Source organism: Lasiodiplodia theobromae (assembly GCF_012971845.1).
Source record: "Lasiodiplodia theobromae strain AM2As chromosome Unknown scaffold_30, whole genome shotgun sequence".
Lineage (NCBI taxonomy): Eukaryota > Fungi > Ascomycota > Dothideomycetes > Botryosphaeriales > Botryosphaeriaceae > Lasiodiplodia > Lasiodiplodia theobromae.
Genome location: NW_023336506.1, coordinates 1 through 20,002, shown reverse-complemented (window position 1 = coordinate 20,002; position 20,002 = coordinate 1). Strand labels below are relative to the sequence as shown.

Below are 20,002 nucleotides of genomic sequence, written 5' to 3'. Positions count from 1 at the left end.
CCGAGAGCAGCTCCAGCAGGCGGGCGCGCCATGGCCTGATGTCCGCGGTGGAGAGGCCCCGCGGCGGGACCCCTGCTGCAGCCGTCCCAGACGGGCTACGAGCGACACGCGCGACTGATAACGTCAAAACTTTCAGGGAGGCCGCGATCGCGACGGCTTGCGGAATTGCTGGCGGTGTTTGGATCCGGGGTGTCATGCGACCAGACGGCGCCCGCTGTCGCACTCGCGCCGGCCAGGGCGACGCAGCAGCTCCAAGCCCAAGCTCAGGCGCCGTGCATAAATGTTATGACGATTGGCCCGCGTGAATCACGTTTATTGCTGATTGTCAGAGAAGCCTAGCGCAAATTGCCAAACGTCGCTTCGGCGCTCTCTCCCTAGTACTCGCTGCCCCTGCGCCCAGCCATCAAAACCACCGCGCCCGCTCGCTCGTCCTACTTCATCCGCCTTCGCGCTGCTTCTGCCACTCTCCAACTCGCCTCACCTCTCGGTCGTCGAGCTTGGCCTGTTGCATTGCTGCTTGCTTTTCAGAGATACCCTTGATACCCTTGTCCTTTTCTATCCACTCCACTTCCGTCGACGCGCCAGCCCGTCGACTTTTGCACCACCCGCAAGCCTAATACCCGCAACCACAACACCACCGCCCACAATGTCTGACGCGAAGCCCGTTGACACCCCCGCCGCTGAGCCGGTCGCCGCTGAGGCCCCCGCCAGCGAGACCGTCGCTGAGACTGCCCCCGCAGAGGAGCCAAAGACTGAGGACGCCACCGACGCGCCCGCCGCCGAGCCCGCTGCTGAGGGCGCGGAGCCCGCTGCCGAGGAGACCACCGCGCTCCCCAAGGAGGAGAAGACCGCCGACGGCGAGGTCAAGATCACCGCTGAGCCCGTCTACTCTGGCGCTCTCGGCTACAAGGCCCCTGGTCTGATCAAGTACGCCTCCCCACGCCTTTGTCCGCCGCAATTCCGCTAACGCTCGCACCGCAGGGGTCTCACTTTCTCCAAGAAGTACTTCTGGTTCGGCGAGGAGGCCGCCGTCTCCAAGGACAGCCTGCACGGCTACCTCCGCGGCGAGAAGGGCGAGCACGCTCACGCCGCCGTCGCCTGGGCCAGCAAGACCGGCAAGGGCCTGCTTTTCTTCGCCAAGCACGCCGACCAGAAGTCTGCCCCTGAGGGCGTCCTGAAGCTGGTGCGTCCCCATCGCCCCATCGCCGAGGAAACCGCATGCTGACGACTCCCCGCAGGCTGAGGCTACCGAGGTCGCCAAGGAGGGCAACAAGGTCTTCTCCTTCAAGCTCCACGGCCACAAGCACTCCTTCGAGGCCACCAACGCCGCCGAGCGCGACGGCTGGGTTGTCGCCGTCGAGACCACCGTCGAGGAGGCCAAGGCCGCCGCTGAGGGCGTCACCTCCAGCGACGAGTACAAGGAGACGATCGAGAAGCTCGGTAAGTTTCATCGCATGCAAGCCAACGTGGTTGATGGTTCGTGCGTCAATGCACGCTGCGCTTCGCTTGCTTCCGCATCGTTTTGGGTGGATCCAGCTAACGTCTCGCTTAGGCAAGCCCGCCGCTCCCGCTGCCGCCGCTAAGGCTGAGGAGACCGCCCCCAAGAAGAGCACCGAGGTTAAGCCTGAGGGCGAGGAGCGCCGCGGCTCTTCCTCCTCCAGCTCCGGTGACGATGCCGATGGCAAGAAGAAGAAGAACAAGAAGTCCAAGTCCCGCTCCCAGTCCCGCAAGAGGGCCTCCGTTTTCGGCGGTCTCCTCGGCAAGAAGGAGCACGAGAAGAAGGACGTGAAGAAGGAGGAGGCCAAGGAGGAGGAGGCGAAGAAGGAGGGCGAGGAGGCTGAGGAGCCCAAGGCCGAGGCCGAGGCCGCCGCCGAGGCCCCTGCTGGTGAGTCGACGAAACCAATCTGCCCTGACATATCCAATGCTAACAATCCTTTAGCTGAGGCTGCTGCCGACGCTGCTGCTCCCGCTGAGGAGGCCAAGCCCGCTGAGGGCGAGGCCAAGCCTGAGGAGGCCAAGGTCGAGGAGGCCAAGCCCACGCCCAAGGCCAACAAGCGCACCTCCATCTTCGGCGGCTTCTTCGAGAAGGTCCGCAGCCCCACCGTCGAGAAGAAGGAGGCCGAGACCGCCCCCGTCGTTCCCCCCAAGGACGGCGAGGCTCCCGCCGCCACCGAGGAGGCCGCTAAGCCTGCTGAGGGTGAGGAGGCCAAGCCCGCTGAGGAGGCCCCCAAGACTGCTGACGGCGAGGCCCCCGCTGCCACCGCTACCACTCCCGCCAAGGAGAAGGGTGGCTTCTTCAGCAAGTTCGGCAAGGCCAAGTCTCCCGCCACCACCCCGGCCACTGAGGCTCCCAAGGAGGAGGCCAAGCCCGTCGAGGGCGAGGCTGCTCCCGCCGTTGAGGGCGAGGCTGCTGGCACCCCGGCCACGGCCGCCGCCGCCGCCGCCGCTCCCGAGCCCGGCAAGGAGAAGCGCCGCACCTCTTTCTTCGGCAACTTCGGTGCCAAGAACAACACCGAGGGCGAGGCTGAGGGCGAGAAGAAGCGTGGTCTCGGCGGCCTGTTCCGCAACCCCAGCAAGGCTGCCAAGGAAAAGAAGGAGAAGAAGGAGACGGCTGCTCCCGCCAAGGTCGAGGAGGAGGCTGAGAACAAGCCCGAGGAGACCCCCGCCACCGAGGAGGCCAAGAAGGAGGGCGAGGAGGAGCAGAAGGACGAGGAGAACAAGCCCGCCATTGGCGATGTCGTCCCTGAGGCCGTTACCGTTGGCCAGTCCTCTACTCCCGCTGTCCAGGCTACCGCGTAAGCGCAAGGTGTGGTGGGATTCTTCCTCCCTCGACGACTGCCACGACGCAATGACGGAAAAGTTGGGCACCGCAAGCCGCTGTCACTTGGTTGAAGTACCTCAACGCGAGCTACCACCACTCTTCTAACCGACAAATACCAAAACTTTCGCAGTACACTCAAAACCCAAAGTACTCTCTCCCACTCACCGTCGTCTCTCATTTGGGGTATGCTCATTTTGCATTTGCGGCTGTTGGCGGTCTCTCGTTCCTACCTCGTCTAGATTGATACCACCATTGCGCATTTGTGTTCAGTGCTCTGTTTTTTCGTTTGGTTCTTTTGTTTTTTGTCTCGTTGCTCTGGGTTTGAGGCAACTGCGTATACCCCCTTGATACCCTGCGTACTAGCCTTATCAGGATATGTACAAGCGGCCACTAGGGCACCGAAACTCTCGTAATATCTAATAGAAAAAAATCGTCTTTGGTACAATTTAACGTTCCTTAGTGCAGTGTGATGCCCAAAGCGTGGCGGGGGAGTGAGTTGTCACGGCCTCGTTCGTATGCACAGACAAGGCAGATTCAGCGGCGACAGGATTAGCAAGGAGCCCCTCCGATGGGTGGATGCACACGCGATGGCGGCCGCATCTCGACGAGTCGCGGGGCCAGCGACAGGACAGCATGGCCCGGGAGGATGGCGGCTCAGCAGCCGGCGTAGGGCGCACTGCCGCGGCCTAGAATCCAGCAATCGATCCCGCAGGGTTGCGCGGCTCGCGGGCAGAAGACCAGCTCATCCCGCTCTCCACCCTCAGCTCGCACGCAGCGTTCCGGGTCCAATCCCTGACCCCGTTGCATCATCCGCATGCACTGCAGCCTTGTTCTGTCCACCAGGCCCCATTGCCGCGAATGAATTGAATCTGCTTGTCGCTTCTGCTGGACTTTTCTACGCCGCACGCCGCCTGGCTTTTTATACTGACCACGCTCGTTGAAGACCTTCTGTTTGGACAACACCACGTCGTTCACGGCGCCGCGATCGGACTTCCGCAACCGCTGCGCCGCGCCGCGCCCGCTGATGCGCCCGTTCGACCTGCAACCTTTCGACAGAGCTCTTGCGCTCCAATCTTATTTGATGGATTAGAGGCGCCGGGAAGGCAAAGTCATGGTACGTCGTTCACTCCGGTGCGCTGTTTTTCTTTTCCGCCAACGAATGGCTTCATTCTGCGACATTCCGTGCTTTTCGTCGCGCTTTCAGGCACGCGCGGCCTTGAACGCCCTTGAACCGCATCCATGCGCCGCGGACGACCACCTTCCAATTCCTTCCAAGACTCGTCTCCCCTCTCACAGCCGATGCGCATGATCCAATCTCAGGCCATGCACGCCCATCCCACCTTCGTCTTTTCCCCCGTGGAGGTCGCATTGCGCGCAGATGCGCCGTCACTTGTTGTTCAGTAGCACATGGGACTAACATCGCCACCTGTGCACGACAGGGTTGCTGTCTCTCATCCCAGCGCCGCGGCGGCTCCGCTCGTGGCTCGTCGTCCCCAGGCGATGGCAACAACAATGCGTCAATCCTCTCCAACAATCGTGCTGCTGCACCTCACGCTGCAGACGACTCGTCACGCGCGAATATCAACAACCCAGCCCCGCTCCTGCCGCAGCCGCACTCGACCCAGTCGTTCCTGTCAGCGTCGATATCGGACGACAATTCGCCGCGCCCGTCGCACTCACACAACGACGTGGATGTCGGGGGAGGAAGCAGCGGGTGGAGGGTAGGGCGGAGGGGCAGCAGAAGCGCCGGCGCCGGCGCATCACAGCCTGCGACGAGGAAAGATAGTCGCCCCAATAAACCGCTGGTCGCGATCGACCGCGGACGTAGGTGCAAGGGCCCCGTGCTGGATGGCGGGCTGTCGGCTTCGCCGTCGCCGCACGTTGGGAGCCATCGGAAAGGGAGCGTCAGCGGCGGTCCCGCTGCGGGTGGGCCGGCGCTCACGAGGACGCGTCTCGAGAAAGAGCGGAACGCGTTCTGGGACACGAGAGTCACGGGCCACGCCGAGATTTGGGGCGCCGTGAGGTTGGCGACGGATCTGGTGAAGGGTGGAGATGTGGCGAGCGCTCAAGGGGTGTTGGATGCGGCGGGTGCGACGTGTCCGACGGGGGAGATCTGGAGGGGGGTTTTCGATGAATGGGGCACCGAGTATAGAGTCCCGGAGTGGGCGGTTGTGGAGCCTGTGGGAGTGGTGGAGGTAGGTGAAGAGGAAGAAGAGGGTGACGGCACTGAAGACGGAGAGCAAAGCCTTGCAGAAGAGAAGGGGAAGGGTCGCATGGGAGAGGTTGTTAAAGTCAGAGCACGGCTTAGCGACCGAGGGACGGACGTGGTGGTTGAGGTGGGAATGGAGGAGAGGGTGAGTGCGGTGATCGCGAGGATCGCGGAGGCGGCCAAGGTGAGTGTCCTCCTTCATTCTTCCAGGAGGGCGATGCTGACGAACTCACAGTTAGCGGCCACCAGCCGTGTCAGAATCGCCTACCTGGGCAAAATTCTTCGCGAGCACGATAGTCTTGCTGCACAGGGCTACAGCGAGGGCCACGTCCTCAACGCTCTTGTCTTCTGAGTTTTCAAGCAGGTGCACACACGAGCATGCTCTCTCCGAGATTTCTTCCTTTTCAGCGTCGGATACCACTTTGTTTTGTTTGCGCGATTGCATGGTAGCGGAGTCCAGGGCAAAGTGCGCGAGAGATTTTCGCTTAGTTTGTAATTTTGGCTGTATACCCTTGGAGCTGGGAGGGTGTTTTGATAAAGCTATTTCATGGAGTCCAAATTGAAGCGCATTCCCCTGCCTTTTGAGATGGCTGCTCAACTGGGAGCAGGGTGCTTGCCGGCGCAATTTCGTTTTATGCTTCGGATCACGCGTGATACGGAGCACAGGGTTGCACAGGCAGATGACGTCGCGGGGACGTTTGCTGTCACACAACCTATAGCTTGGGCGGAGAGACAGTTCTGCCGACGCGCCTGTGCTGCGAGGCAGGTACTTCCTGAGCTCTAGCGGCCACAACACACCACCACCTGCGAAGCTTCCCTCCTCCAATCGCCCCGCGCCTCGCAACTGCCTGGTGCCCGCCGCATCAATCGCACCATCGGCCTCAAGCCTCGCAGACAACAACTGGGATACAGTGAGCCCGACCGACCACAATGTTCGCCCGCACAGCTCTCGCTCGTCTGAGAGCTAGGGTACCAAGCGCCGCCGCACGCGACGTCGCGCAGCTCTCGCGCAAGCTCCGCACCGTCGTCGCGACCTCGGTCTCCAACACCACCGTTAACAATGCCTCCGCCGCGGCTCCTTTGACCTTCGCTCAATTCCAGCGCATCCGCGGCTACGCGACCGCGACCAAGACTCGCGCCTCGACGGCGGCGAAGAAGGCGCCCGCCAAGAAGACGACTGCCACCAAGAAGACCGCTGCGGCTAAGAAGACGACCGCGACAAAGAAGAAGACCGCCGCCAAACCCAAGAAGAAGGCTGTCGCCAAGCCCAAGAAGAAGAAGGAATTGACGGAGTTCCAGATTGAGAGGCTCGAGAAGCGCAAGCTGCGCGACGCGGAGCAGAAGAAAAAGGATCATCTCAAGGAATTGAAGGCGACGGCACTTCAGGAGCCCAAGCAGAAGGCCGCGTCGCCCTTTCAGATCCTGTTGGTTGAGACCATCCAGAAAGAGCTTACGGGGACGAAGGGCGCGGGCCGCATTGGAGAAATTGCAAAGGCCGTGTCCCAGAAGTACAAGAACCTCAGTCCGTCGGAACTTGAGGTACGTTGGATTGATATGTTGCTTGAAACGCTTAGGTGGGATTTTTGACTGATGCATTCACAGCGCCTCAACCGCGCTGCCAATGAGGCCGCAGAGGAAAACAAGAAGGCCTACAAGAAGTGGGTTGAGAGCTACACTCCGATGCAGATCCGGGAAGCGAACAACGCGCGTCGCCAGCTGAAGGCGAAGCTGGTCAGTTACAGCAAGGGCCAGATTCAGGATGACCGTGCCGTCGCGCCGCCGGCTTCCGCGTACATCCTCTTCTTCAAGGAGCGCTACGCGACCGGCGAGTTTCAGAACATGAGTACCATTGAAGCAGCCAAGCTGGTTGGCGCGGAGTGGAAGGCTCTTAGCGCTTCTGGCAAAGAGGTACGTTCACCCGCTTCCCAGACAGCCATGGAGGGTTATGGAAAGACGCCCTTTTCCCATTTTCCCTTCAACTTTTCTGAGCAAGCATGCTAACCGTTGGGGATCCCGATGGCCGTTACAGAAATACGAGAACATGGCTGCCGAAGAGAGGCAACGCTACGCCCGCAAGTACAAGAGCGTCTATGGTGTCGAGCCTGGCTTCCAGAAGAAGGCCACTGCTACCGCTTAGGAGATTGCTGTGAGCTCCTCACTGGAGTAACAGCCTATCTCACTTCCAGCAGTACAGTATTTCTAGCATGAACGGATACTATATCATCCTCTCGCCCAACGCGTGAGATAAGAACTGATTCTGCCGCGGCTTGACGCTCGCACACTGTTCGTCGCTGTTGTCCGATAGGATGTCCAGTCGTCTCGATATGCACGCGCCTTTTTTTTTCCTGGCTTTCCCGTCCTGTTTTTCTGTTTTTGTGTCTGTGTCTGTGTCTGTGTCTGTGTCTGCCTATCCCTATGTACGTGTTTTCCCTTGTTATCTTATGAGATTCCCTTCTGATGGGTGCGCAGCCCACATTTAAATCGGTTCCTCATCTGCGCCTGGAGGAGACGCGAAAGTCGGGCTGGTCCAGGGCTTCCCTCTGACGTGCTATCTGGTGGAGTGCGATGCGCTCTTCGTGCGGTGTTGCTCCTCGTTGATTCTCCTTCTCTTTGCCTTTTTCTTCTCAGAAATAGAAAGAATGGCAAATCGGGACCATCCCCGAATCGCAGATATACGTGGGATGTTTTATTCGATGTTGACTGCGGTTCTGGTTTCGATTTGACGGGATTTGCATGCTATTCGCTGATTTGCAACGGGAATAGTGCTCGATGAGTGCGATGCCTTTGCCACTGATTTGAAGGATAGAGCTAGGTTTTGATGCACTGAAAAGAGGGGGTGTTAGGCAGGTACGTATGATCTACATTTTTTCTCGGTGACTCACGACACGTTTGTAGAGTTTACGTCGAATTACTCTGTTGCTTCTGTGCAGACTGCGGCAGGTAGCAGGTCGCCGGCGTTCGGGTTGGGTTCAACGGGTGATCTTGTACGCGCGTTTGGGGAGGGGTTGGCGGACGGGCGTTATTTTACTTCATTCATTTTGATACGCTCGCTATTTGCAGCTTCCTCTGCCTTCGCCTGCACGTACTTCTGGCTCAACATTTTCATCTCTCCTTTGTGGGATCATTGGCAGCGTAAGTATCCTTATAGAGAGAGCATTGCCGCAGAAGGTCTGCGCGAAGAATAGCAGGCTCCAGAATAAGAGGTTACCAACTATGCCTCAGCAAATTTCTTTACGAGGAGTAACGTGTAGGTAGTAAAAGCTATTGTCCTAACGTAAATGTACAGTCATTAATCTCACATTTACGTCCGGTTCGTCACACCAGCTACCAATGGCATAAGGAAAACAAGTTTCCGTTAGCCTTCGGCCGCAATATCCATCTATACTTGGTGTTGAGAGGAAATCAATGAATCGCGGCAAAAATAATGAATAACAGTGAAGTTTTCCAAAACCCAAATGCAAGAGGAACTAGGACTCCCGGAAGACTCGTTTGCCCTTTCATATTTGCTTTATTTATCACGAACTACCTAGTTTAGTGTGTCTATTGAACTACATAGGTCTGTCCTGTAGCTAATGCCCATCTCTTGCAAAGTCTCACAGAATGTACCTAAAGCCAACCGGCCTCGCCTCGCCCTCGCCTGCATGGGCCGCCACGTCCTCGGCGTCCCGCAGCTCCCTCTGCTCCATCTTCCGGTTGTCTCTGGCCAGGATCAGCCTGATGATGAAGGCCAGGACGGTGACGAAGAGGGCGGTGCCGGCGGTGGCGCCGCCGCCGGGGATGTAGCGCGGGCCGGACGAGGAAGGGTACATGTAAGGGCCGTAAATGTTGGCGCTATTGCCGACCATGTTGGCGAAGGAGATGCAGGCGCTGCGTTTGACGAGCGGGCGGGGGAACGAGTTGGCGACCCAAGTGATGATGATTTGGTAGCCGGCTACGGCGCCCATCTGTTGTGCGGTTGAGATCAGCATCAAGGGGGAGGAAAGCAGAAGATGGAGGTGCAATGGCTTACCGGCATCAAGAAGATGGCAAAGAAGCGAGCGGGGATATTCAGCGTTGCGATACAGATAATATTACCAACGCACGAGATCATACTCAGGCACATAATATGAATGCTGCGGTCACCCGTCTTGCCTGAAGTCCAGGTCACGAGTAGGCCAACAAGGAAAGTGGCAATCCACACGGGGGCAGTGATGAGCAGCGTCTCAATGGTGCCGTAGCCGAGCGTTTCGATGACGGTGGGGAAGAAGTACTGGAACGTTTGTGTGAGCAGCGACGCGTGCTGTAATAGCGTGAAGATGTACAGCTTCGGATCACGCATCGCCAGTTTGACGCCCTCCAGAACGGAAGATGCCTCTGCGTCATCGGCCTCACCCGTGTCGTCCAGCAGTCGCCACTGAGCGTAGCTTCGCTCTTCAGGCGTGAGCCAGCGCGTGTTGGCCGGATAGTCGGGCAGGACAACAGCAGCGACGACGGCGACGCCAACGGTGATGACGCCTGTGGCTTATGAGCATGGGTCTTGTCAACGTGGCTTCATGGCACTGACCTTCAATGATGAACAGCCATCTCCACCCAGATATCCCGTGTACATTGTGGAGATTTCCGAGACAACCGGCGCCCAAGAGTCCTCCGAAAGCGTTTGCTAGGGCACTGCCGGCGTAGAACCTCGAGATGCGGTGGGCCAATTCGGCACGTGTGTACCACGAACTCATCAAAAAGACAGCACCGGCAAAGAAAGGGGCTTCGGCGAATCCGAGCATGAAACGTGCGGCGACCAGGCCACTAAAATTGTGCACCGCGGCCTGGGCGGCCGAAATGGCGCCCCAGATCCCCATGCAAATTCCCAGGTACATGGACGGGCGGATGCGGGTGAGAAGAAGGTTGGACGGGATTTGCATGAGGAGGTAGCCCTGGGCGGGATATAAGCCATTGTTTTACAAGCGCGGCGAAGTACTTACGACGAAGAGAATGCTGGTAGCAAGATTGTAATTGGTGCCCGTCATGTTCAAGTCCTCCTCAAGCGTGCCGAGCCGGGCCTGTGCGAGGTTGCTGTCGAATGTCAACACGAGGGTAGTTGAAGCGTGACGGTGTCGCTGACCTCCGGTCCAGAAAGTTGAGCAGGTACATCAAGATAAGCAGCGGCAACAGGTGCCAATCGACCTTCCGCATGAGCTTCTTGTGCATATAGTGATGCCACTCCTCGTCCTTGGCCTCGAACTCTCTGTAGAGGGCGGCCTGTTCCTCGTCAACGCCCTTTTGCGGCGTGGGGAGCACTTCATTGCCCTTGTCTGGTTCTGGATACTCGATGAAGTCGGCTGTCGGCTTGGAGTCCTCGTCGTGGTGCAATGCCATGTTTGCCTGATGTTTCTCTCGGGCGTAGGAGGGATGAAGGAGGCAAACGCGCGCGGGCTGAAGCCGGTAGGCGGGAAGATTTTATGGGAAGCCATGTCGGAAGCCATTCTCCACCGCTTCAGTGGCCGAGCGGAAACTAATCCGCTAAGAGGCGTTATCCCCACAGATAATGTTCATATGCAGCACGCGGTCGTACGAGATACGCGCGGTTAGGACAAACGGGTAAACCGTTCGGCTCTGGGAGCTGTGGGTCTGGGCAGTGGCCAACGTGACGTTGGTGCTGGAGCGCGGGGAAGAGGTGAGATCCAAGCTCGAAGCGGGAAGCTTGGTTGTGGGGCTGGCAGCCTGTGACGCGGGGAAAGGAAGCGGAGGAACGCCCACGTCGATCACCCCGGCTTTTGACCTTCGCGGGCTTTTGCCCCGAACTCGCGAGCCGCGGCTTTCTTTCCGTCGGGCAATCATCTCGCTGTGTAACCTCTCGTCGGCAATTGTTGTTGTTGCCGACGAATCTGGCTGGCGGTTGCTGCTTCCTCTTCAGGCAGCCTGCGTCCTCGGCAGTTCCCATGCGGTAGTCTCATGCACGGATCAGGCTGACGTGCCGCCGCCAGCAGAACACACCTTGGTACTTGGGAATGTCAAGCAAATGACTCATGGTGGCTTGTACCTTAACTCGACATCAGCCCTCAGCAGCCCACACTGCCTCCCGCAAGATAGCTGATTCAACCTAGTTATTCAACTGAACCGGTGCAGGGCATTTCGTCGTGCTGATCCCTTCGTAGATTTGTTTACCTTGAAGTGTGTCATGGGAAGAGAATTGGGTTTGAAGCTATTTGATTGTTAAGCAGGTAGAAAGTCGAGAAGCAAGTGGGGTTCCTTCACCTCTCGGAGGTACAGAGGGGTAATTGTTTTTCGCTCATGCCGTGGGCGGTTGAAGCTATCGTCCGGACAAGACTGTCGAGTTGAACATACACGTCCGGCTGATGGCTTCAACTACCCAATTAGTTCAGAGTCAGATTCATATATCCACTTCAAACCCTCCGGACCCACGTCCTCCTTCCCCTCCTCGTGACCCCCTCCATCCCCTCCGAGTCCACCACGCTGGATCCGGCTTCAACCGCCGTCTTCTCTGCCCTTGCCGCCTCCATGCCCTTACCCAGCTCTTCGAGCGTCTTGCTAGGCAGCCGGAGGCCGTTCCGCCCATCCCTCTTCTTCTGCACCTCGGGAATCCAGGCCCACGAGAACAGCGTCCCAGTCAGCATGACGCAGCCAAAGACGACGAAGACATAACCAAGATTCTCCTCGGTCACATCATCGGCTTTGACCCCTTCGAAGGTAGCCTGACGCAGGATCCACTGCACGAGGACGGAGCCGAGCTTGCCGCAGGCGGCCGATATACCGTGGCAGACGCAACGGTAGCGAGTGGGGAAGATTTCGGCCGGGATGATGAACGTGAGGGTGTTGGCGCCGAGGTTGAACAGGAAGTAGATGAGGCCGACGAGGACGATGGAGACGGCGTGGAAGCCTGTGTCGTTGGTGGCGAAGATGACGCCGCCGGTGACGAGGAAGAGGGCGCCGAGCACCACAAATGAGAAGGTCATGGCATGCCGCCGCGGCAGGTAGTCGCCCGCCATGACGAAGACGGTGGAGCCGAGGATCGAGCCAATGCTAACGGTGATCATGTTGCGCTTTGCGCCCTCGACGAGGGTGGCGTAGATGTTGTTGCCGTCATTGCGCGCGTACAGGTGGCTTGGTGCCAGCACGTTCCATGTCGGGACCGATCCGCCCAGTGCGGCAACACGGGCGTCGCGCTCAGAGCCTTTGAGCCAGAGTTTGGCCAGCGTACGCGGGTTTCCCATACCGAGACCGTAGAAGGCAAAGTCGACAAGCCACCACGTGGTTGAGGTGCCGACGAGGTACCAGATGTTTCCCTGGACGATGAAGTAATCGTAGAGATCGGAGCGCGAGAACTGGACGGGGAGGGGCGGCTCGCCCATGTCCATCATGTAATTGCTGCCCCTCGTGTGCCTGAGCGGAGCGTGAGAGTCGGGTTCTGGGATGCCGCCGCCGTACACCTGGTCGGTATTCTTGAATGCGCTGTCACCGTCATTGCGAACTTCCAGTTCGTAGAGGCCGGGGTCCTTGATCAAGAAGCGGAAGACAATGGCGAGAAGGGCTGGGATGGCGCCGACGCCCGTGACCCATCGCCATATTCTGTCAGCCTGCTGGGCGCAATCGGCAATGCTTGGGTCCGAGCACTTGTCGAGCTGATGGTTGCGATTGTAGCCCATGACGACACCAATGCCGACAAGGTTTGCAAGGAGCTGACCCAGGGGCTGCATCAGGAACACGGCGCCCATCATACGCGCGCGCGCATGGGTGGGAGACCATCTGTACGGAGGTGATGTCAGCAGGCTGTCGTGGATGCGGAACGGGCATGGATTTACTCGGCAGTGATGACAGCACTAAGAGGGTATTCGGCTCCAATGCCTATCCCCATCATGAAGCGCCAGGCGAGGAGCCAGGCAAGGATGTCCATGGAGCCCTCGCCCCTGGAGGAGGAGGCGACGCCTAAAGTGGAGAAGATGACAATAACCAGCTCGACGCCGTACAGCCGGGTCCGCCCGAACTTGTCGGCAAAGACGCCGAAGACAATCTGGCCAACAATGGAGCCGACGAGAGTGGTCATGTTGATCAGGAACTCCTTCTGCGTGTCATCTTCGCCAGGCCAGTAGACAAAGTACAGGGCGTTGATGATGACATTGAAGGTAAACAGATTGTAGGAGTCTGTGACGAAACCCGAGGCGGCAACGGCCCACACGAGCCAATTGAAGGAGTTGCCGTCAATCGTGCGCCTGATGATGTGCAGCTGCTGGGTCCTGGTCTAGTGGGCGATCAGCAGCGGCTCTGCGGGAGGGCGTTAGCCGGGAACCTCACAAAGGCAGACGCATCGGGGATGTGGTGGATCGAGTTCATTTTGACGGCTGGTCACATAGTCCAGGCGCGGCTCGGCGAGCTGGCAGTGGCTGTGGGGGTGCCGGCGCGGAGGAGAGCTGGGGGATGAAAGATGCAGCAGGATCAGACAAGTGCCGGCCATTGGCTGTGCCGCTTTGGCCCCGTAAGTGCAGACATAAGCGGGAGGAGCGCCGTCCCCGCCACACGCAGCTCCACTGCCGGTTGCCTTTCTCGCCCTCGCGGGCATCGCGGCCCGCTCCTCACGCGACGCGATGCGAGGCAGCTCGCCCTTATTTTTTCCAAGACGTCGCTCGCTTCAGTTCGAAGTCACCCGCCTCCTTCGCAGCTGCAATGTCCTCCCCCGCCGCCCTGGACTCGGCCATCGCGAAGTCGTCGCAGCTTTCCAAGATCATCTGGGCCAGCTCCTCCACCACCCACGCTGCCGTCAAGCAGCTCGTCAGCCACTCGGCCCGCCTGAGCAGAGCCCTCGTCCGCCTTCGCTCCCTGCCCGCCGCCCACCATGCCCTCCAGCATGCCGTCGACGCCTGCGACCGCAACCTGGACGAGTGCGCCGCCTTCATCGGCCAATGCATATCGTTCCGTCGCGACGCCCCGGGCGACCGCAACGCCTTTCCTGCCGCCCGCGCCCTGGTGCTGGGCGCCGAGCTCCTGACGCGCACCGAGCAGCTTGAAGAGCTGCTCCTGGTCCACGGGTGGGTGTTCGTCCGCCGGAGCTGCTGAATTCGTGCGCTAAACCCGAAGCAAGAATTGACGCTGCGTCGTCTGCCCGCCCCGCTTCCGCGCCGCGCGAAGAGATGCGCACTGTTGCCGGAGACGAAGCCAGCTCCGTGCCCGCATTTTCCGTCATAGACGACTGCCACCAGGTCCGCGGCCGCTACCAACTCAAGCGGAAATTCGACGTCTCGCGCAACCGTGCCCCAGCCCACTACTCGCCCGAGGTCGGCGCCCAGGCAACTCCGTCCATCCAGCCCTCCTCGCTCGGATCAACATGTAGCCCGTCCATCTTCACGGCCTCTCCCAGTCTGCAGCAAAGCTCCATGACCAGCTACACTTCTTCAAGAAGAGCGCCACGAGACACCTCGCCCGTCCGCAAAAAACTCCCTTCCTTGTCTCTTGGCCCCGCTTCTCTGCCTGCCCACGTCGCTGTGTTGTGAGTTTATTCTGCCATCCATGCCCACCCCTCTGACCGTGAATAGACGTCTGTACACCAAAGAAAGTTCGAATCTGCCCCGAGACATCCAATTGCTCGGCTGGCGGAAGAGCACCCACCCGGATGGCAGCGTGATAACATGGTCCATACAGGAATCAGAGGACGAGTTTGTGCATTACCGTAAGCCTGCCTGTTGACCTGCACGAGCCATGAGCCCTGATTCTTGACACAGTGCCCCACAACGCCTTTCCTCTCACTCTTCACAAGGATCACAACGAAGGATCAATCGTCCAGTTCAGCACTCTCCACAAAGTTGCTCTGAGATCCGAAAGCTCGGAGCGTTTCTTCTCATCCACCCGTGTCGTTTATGAATTTGTCCAAGACGAGCCTTTTATCTGTTTTCAAGAGGACATTCGCCACAAGCATCTCGTTGATGTCTTCAATTTCCATCTGATCTTGAGCAACCGGAGCGGCTCAAGTACCTATGGTGAGGCCATCCATGGCCACGTCAAATTTTGGCGGGATCGCGACCCGCCCTTCCACCACTCAATATCCTTCTTTGGCAACCATGCGGGGAAGGACTTGGAGTTCCCCATCCTCCGGTTCAACGCCCAGACCGCACCAAGGAGACTAGAGAAGAGAGTGAAGCTCTCCTTTGCCCTGCCGGCGAAGGGGAGCCAGAACAAAAGCTCATTCAGGGGCTTGTTCAGACGCTCCCAGAGCAGCGAGGCATCAACGCCTGTGATAGACTACCTTTCCACTGTCTCACGACCGCCACCTCAGCTGGCAGCGCTCATGAGTGACCTGAAATATCTCGACCTGCGTTTCGATTCGGTCGAAGGTAAGCGGTCCCCACCCTTCAGTGTGTCCCACAGCCCTTCGCTTACAGCACCATGCACAGATTTCGATCACTTCACAAAATCCTTCCAAGAAATCCGCGCTGCTGACGAAGCTCGCTCGGCCTTTCCTTTGGCCGATATGTCTGCCGAGTTGGAACACGCTTCCGTGCCTGGTGAGCTACCTGCTGATCGCGAAAAAGCAGAGTTGGAAGCATTGTTGCTCAATTCTCCAACCATCCCGGCAAGGGCCGAGTCTGAGGCAATCTCGCCACCCATATCGCCAATAATACAGCCACGGCTGGAAACAATGGCAGGTCGGCTGCGCATATGAAGGGATACAACCATTTCATTTGCTGCGTCAACGAATTATCTCTGGCGGGTGAGGTTCTGGATGGTCACGGCTAGAGAGTGCTTTGCTAGTCTGTCACTTCACATGCACGAAAGTGAACAAGCCGCCTTTCCGCATCCGTCGCTCGCTTATCTCCGCTTTCGTGTTCTCCCCGGCGGGGACGAGTCGAGACCGTTGGCTCGGCATATCTTACTACTACCTTTGGACCAATGACCTGCTGTCCCTTTCCCGAACGTTGCGGGAGCTGCGAGATAGATGATTGGTGCTCCCCGCAAAAGGCTTGTTGCCGCGAAGCCTCCAGGGAGGTATTGCAGCCGACGGCTAGCGTGAATTTATTTTTCGCCCGTACCATGGGTAAGAAGCTATCATCCGGATGTAAATGTGAAATTAATAATTATACATGCACGTCCGGACGATAGCTTCAACTACCCATACATGTTCTTTTTCTTTTCTTTTTTTTTGTAAAAAAAAAAGGAGTGATGCATACTTACGCTATGTTCTAGGGCCCTGCTATTCTTCGCGCTAGCCATGGGCTGCAGTACGTACCCCTCTGTACACGACAACACGAGACGCTAACTGACTGATTGGCGCACTCCAGATTTGGACTAACGGTTTCAGGATGTTATGCTCTCAGGATTTCAGCACATGCCAGAGATACTCGCACATGCCAGCTGAACTCGCCAGAGTTCCATGGATATTCGTAATTTCTAACTTCGACTCAGCTGCGTAAGCCGGGCTGGAGGCATTGCTCCGAGTATATCCCTGCTTTCGGATTCCAGCTCTCCTTCACGCCGTGTGTGTCAATGAGTGCTTTTTAGCGCTTACAGGTGGTCATATATATATATAAGCTCGAACATAACCCCATACCGAATTCCACATACAATTTTGCCTTCGTCTTCCAGACATGTCTTCAGAAGCCCAGCAAAGTCCCAGAAAGCGTCTCGTCATCTGCTGCGATGGAACTTGGCAAGTGGCAGATAGGGGCAGGGATAACACAACAGCACTCTCCAACGTTGCGAAACTCAGTCGCATGATCCACCCCGAGTCAGAGGGGCCCAAGCCAATCCCACAGGTTGTCTACTACCAGTCTGGCGTCGGCACCACGACTCACAGCGCCCTGGACTACTTCACATCGGGTGGTGTGGGCGTGGGCCTCGAGGACAATGTCCTGACAGCGTATCATTACCTCTCGACCAATTATAGCCCTGCAGATGGCGGGCATGCCGCGGACGAGATATTTCTGTTTGGCTTTTCGCGGGGTGCTTTTACGGCGCGGGCTTTGGCGGGGCTTGTCACGGAGCTCGGACTGATGAAACCAGAATACCTGAATGAGCTGCAGCGCGCCTATGCTCTGTACCGGAAGGTGGGCAACATGGCGGGCCAGCGCGACGTCGGAAACATCAGGTTCATGGACAAGGTCAATGCTCTGGCGAGCTTGCTGCAGGCCGAGGACTATCAGCTCCTGTCGGAATTGCACCGCGACGCAAACGACGAACCGAGGAAGGATAGCAAGATGTATTCGAAGGTGAAGATCAAGGCAGTGGGAGTGTGGGATACGGTGAGTGGTTGTGTAGGAACCAAAACAAGAGATGCTGATGTTAGGCGCAGGTAGGTGCACTGGGGATCCCGGACAGCTGGTTGTCTGAACGGTTGCCGTGGATCAACGGTCAGTTCAAGTTCCACGACGCGGCGCTCAATTCCAGTAAGTGTCCCTCGCGCTCTCGGGTTCGGATCGAGCTAATGAAGGCCAGGAATCGAGAATGCCTTCCAAGCGCTCGCGCTCGACGAGCACCGCGGCGCATTCAAACCGACGCTCTGGTACCTGGACGACAAGTTCATTGAGGACAAGAAATATCCCAACCTCAAGCAATGCTGGTTTCCTGGCTTCCACGAATCCATCGGCGGCGGGGATACGCTGCTCAACCACTGGCTCACCAAGATGTTGCCCGAGTCGGAAATGCACGACATCACGCTCGCCTGGATGTGCGACCAAATCGACGGCCTCGTGCACTTCGACGGCGAGGCGTGCAGGAAGATCCTTCTCGGGGATGATGCCGACCGGGTCAACTGGGCCACAGCCTACGAGGTCGACGTGGTGAACCTGTCGCTGCAGATCTTCCGGCTCAACATCCTCGGCGGCAGCCGCATCCGCACGCCTGGAATGTACCACGTCAACAACGCGCAGTGGGCGGCGCGCACCAACGAGACGATGCACCCCAGCGTACACTACCGCATCGAGGCCACGCGGCGCCAGTGGGTTCCCTACGACCCGCCCGCGCTCGGTGGGAACCTCGGCTTCAACGTGCCGCTCCTGCCGCAGGTCGGGACGCCGCGGTGGCGGTGGGAGGCGAGCGCGACGGGCAACGGCGCCGTGTGGGTGCGGCCCGCCGTGCCGGCCTTGTGGCCGCTGCACCCCAGGGAGGAGCCGAGGCGCGAGCTCAGCGAGTGGGTCATCCGCGAGGTCCACGGCAAGACGAACTTCGAGGCCGCGCTGCTGCCGCCGCGCCTGAAGCAGCGCCTGCGCAGGCGCAACGACCGGCTGATCAACGAGGCCGCCGCGCACAGCCAGCAGGATGACGTGAGGATGCAGTACTGGACCAGGACGACGTGGGGGCCTGCTGCGGATAAGGTGGGCGGCAAGATGGGGGCGAGGTGGCTGGCCGAGTCGCTGATGGCGGGCGCGAGAGGCGTGGGCGAGAGGGAGAAGGAGAGGCTGGGCGAGGTGGTGGTGCATGCGGGGGTGAGGGAGGCCGTCAGGCATGGGCACGACGAGATTGGCGGGTTGGTGCCGGCGGTGAAGGAAGGGAAGGGCGGGAAGAAGGGTGGGAAGCTTGGTGGGGTTGACGGTGGTGGTGGTGTGGAAGAGGAGAATGCTGTAATGAACGGCGGGGAGGTGAAGGCTCTTTGATAGGTTTACCAACGCTAGCTTTCGGATGCATCCACAGTCCGTCATCCCTGCAGTTCCCGCCGTTCTCGTCCCTCCAACTCGGCCACAGGACGCTGCGAGCCATCCTTCTTGAACACACGATCCGCACGACCATGGCCTTGGGCCCTTTTGCAGGTGCGCCACTTGAACAGAACTATAGCCAAGGTCAGCAACGTCGCAACCAACAGTCCCCCCAATACGCCCCCAACAACGGCCGTAGCGGAGCTGTCCGTCCCCTTGACCTCGCTGCCGGGGGTCTGCGTAGGCAAAAGAAGCGTGCCGATACTCGAGGCGCTGATGATGGCACTCGAGTTATCGCAGCAGTTTGGGGTGTCGGTGGACTCGCGGCAGCACCATGACCCCGGCGAGCACTGCAGGACGTTTGCTGATGTCCAGTTCGAGCCGCGGACTGCAGTCGTGTCAATGAAAAGAAAGCGAGAAGATGAAGGACGGCCTACTCCCGTCACAGAGCTTGGGGCATGCGTCGTCGGCGGCGGATGGATCAGTGCACCCGTTGGCCCAGAGGAATCCGGTCCATCCCGAACTGGTCGACATGCACAAGCCACTGTCGAGGCAGATGTCGGCGTCATCGTCACGGTTGGTCAGGCAGCAGGCGCTAGCCGTGGATGCGGACGAGTTGCATGGGCCGTAGCTGGAGGAAAGAGCGTTGCCGAGGAGATCGTAGCAGGCGGTGCTCTCGAGGCCGTGGATTGGTAGCGCAAAGAGGAAGAGCAGCATCCTGCTGACGGTGAGGGTGTCAAGTTCTCGGCTTTGGCCGGAGCATCACATTGGAAAGACTGGCGTCATCGTATTTTAAAGTGTTGGTGGGGGCCGACCATCAGGAAAAGGAGTGTTAGCTTGATAGCGGCTCGAATAGGCTTAGGGTGTCCGACCACGAGCCCGAAGTCGAGGCTAGGTATTAGGCTTAGTGCAGACTGGATAAAGTACAAATAATAGACATGCTCTCTCTCGGAGGAGAAACTTGCTTGAAGCTGTTTAGAAGTGAAGACTGTATTGATTCCTCCTGGACGGTATTGAAGCTGGAGGCCAAAGTGAGTTTGCTTTTTCGCTCATGTCATGGGTAGCAGCCGATGGCTAGCGCGAAGAATAGCAGGGCTTTAGAACATAGCGTAACTATGCCCCGGCTCTTCCTTGAAAAAAAAAAAAAAACACATGTGGGTAGATGAAGCTATCGTCCGGACGAGAATAACGAATTAATAATTATACATTTGCGTCGGGACGATAGCTTCAACTACCCATCATATGTGCCCTTTTCTCTTTTTTTTTTTTTTGACGAATAACGACATATATGGGTAGATGAAGCTATCGTCCGGACGAGAATGTCGAATTAATAATTATACATATACGTCCGGACGATAGCTTCAA

General features: G+C 58.4%; 8 protein-coding genes across 8 annotated transcripts; 5 read left to right on the top strand and 3 right to left on the bottom strand.

The window, feature by feature from the left end:
* Positions 1-646: 646 nt before the first annotated feature.
* On the top strand, positions 647-2,799 carry LTHEOB_9042 (Immunogenic protein; the record flags this gene model as incomplete). Its single annotated transcript, XM_035518587.1, has 5 exons — positions 647-927; positions 982-1,183; positions 1,239-1,440; positions 1,553-1,885; positions 1,940-2,799. 5 exons carry the CDS (start codon positions 647-649, stop codon positions 2,797-2,799), a joined length of 1,878 nt encoding a protein of 625 aa, XP_035369072.1.
* A 1,261-nt stretch (positions 2,800-4,060) lies between these two features.
* LTHEOB_9041 (Ubiquitin domain-containing protein) lies at positions 4,061-5,382 on the top strand (the record flags this gene model as incomplete). Its single annotated transcript, XM_035518586.1, has 3 exons — positions 4,061-4,177; positions 4,261-5,214; positions 5,266-5,382. 3 exons carry the CDS (start codon positions 4,061-4,063, stop codon positions 5,380-5,382), a joined length of 1,188 nt encoding a protein of 395 aa, XP_035369071.1.
* Positions 5,383-5,960: 578 nt separating this feature from the next.
* LTHEOB_9040 (Hmg box protein) lies at positions 5,961-7,167 on the top strand (the record flags this gene model as incomplete). Its single annotated transcript, XM_035518585.1, has 3 exons — positions 5,961-6,569; positions 6,633-6,938; positions 7,060-7,167. The coding sequence occupies 3 exons, from the start codon at positions 5,961-5,963 to the stop codon at positions 7,165-7,167; spliced, it is 1,023 nt and encodes a 340-aa protein (XP_035369070.1).
* Positions 7,168-8,623: 1,456 nt separating this feature from the next.
* On the bottom strand, positions 8,624-10,379 carry LTHEOB_9039 (MFS transporter; the record flags this gene model as incomplete). Its single annotated transcript, XM_035518583.1, has 5 exons — positions 8,624-8,974; positions 9,040-9,524; positions 9,574-9,937; positions 9,986-10,076; positions 10,126-10,379. The coding sequence occupies 5 exons, from the start codon at positions 10,377-10,379 to the stop codon at positions 8,624-8,626; spliced, it is 1,545 nt and encodes a 514-aa protein (XP_035369069.1).
* A 1,028-nt stretch (positions 10,380-11,407) lies between these two features.
* Positions 11,408-13,352, bottom strand: LTHEOB_9038 (Phosphate transporter; the record flags this gene model as incomplete). Its single annotated transcript, XM_035518582.1, has 3 exons — positions 11,408-12,767; positions 12,824-13,260; positions 13,314-13,352. The coding sequence occupies 3 exons, from the start codon at positions 13,350-13,352 to the stop codon at positions 11,408-11,410; spliced, it is 1,836 nt and encodes a 611-aa protein (XP_035369068.1).
* Positions 13,353-13,682: 330 nt separating this feature from the next.
* Positions 13,683-16,299, top strand: LTHEOB_9037 (uncharacterized protein; the record flags this gene model as incomplete). The annotated part of the gene is made up of 6 exons (XM_035518581.1): positions 13,683-14,044; positions 14,098-14,502; positions 14,549-14,682; positions 14,735-15,343; positions 15,404-15,514; positions 16,289-16,299. The coding sequence occupies 6 exons, from the start codon at positions 13,683-13,685 to the stop codon at positions 16,297-16,299; spliced, it is 1,632 nt and encodes a 543-aa protein (XP_035369067.1).
* Positions 16,300-16,720: 421 nt separating this feature from the next.
* Positions 16,721-18,598, top strand: LTHEOB_9036 (uncharacterized protein; the record flags this gene model as incomplete). Its single annotated transcript, XM_035518580.1, has 3 exons — positions 16,721-17,248; positions 17,299-17,392; positions 17,442-18,598. 3 exons carry the CDS (start codon positions 16,721-16,723, stop codon positions 18,596-18,598), a joined length of 1,779 nt encoding a protein of 592 aa, XP_035369066.1.
* Positions 18,599-18,639: 41 nt separating this feature from the next.
* LTHEOB_9035 (uncharacterized protein) lies at positions 18,640-19,354 on the bottom strand (the record flags this gene model as incomplete). Its single annotated transcript, XM_035518579.1, has 2 exons — positions 18,640-19,025; positions 19,075-19,354. 2 exons carry the CDS (start codon positions 19,352-19,354, stop codon positions 18,640-18,642), a joined length of 666 nt encoding a protein of 221 aa, XP_035369065.1.
* Positions 19,355-20,002: the final 648 nt, after the last annotated feature.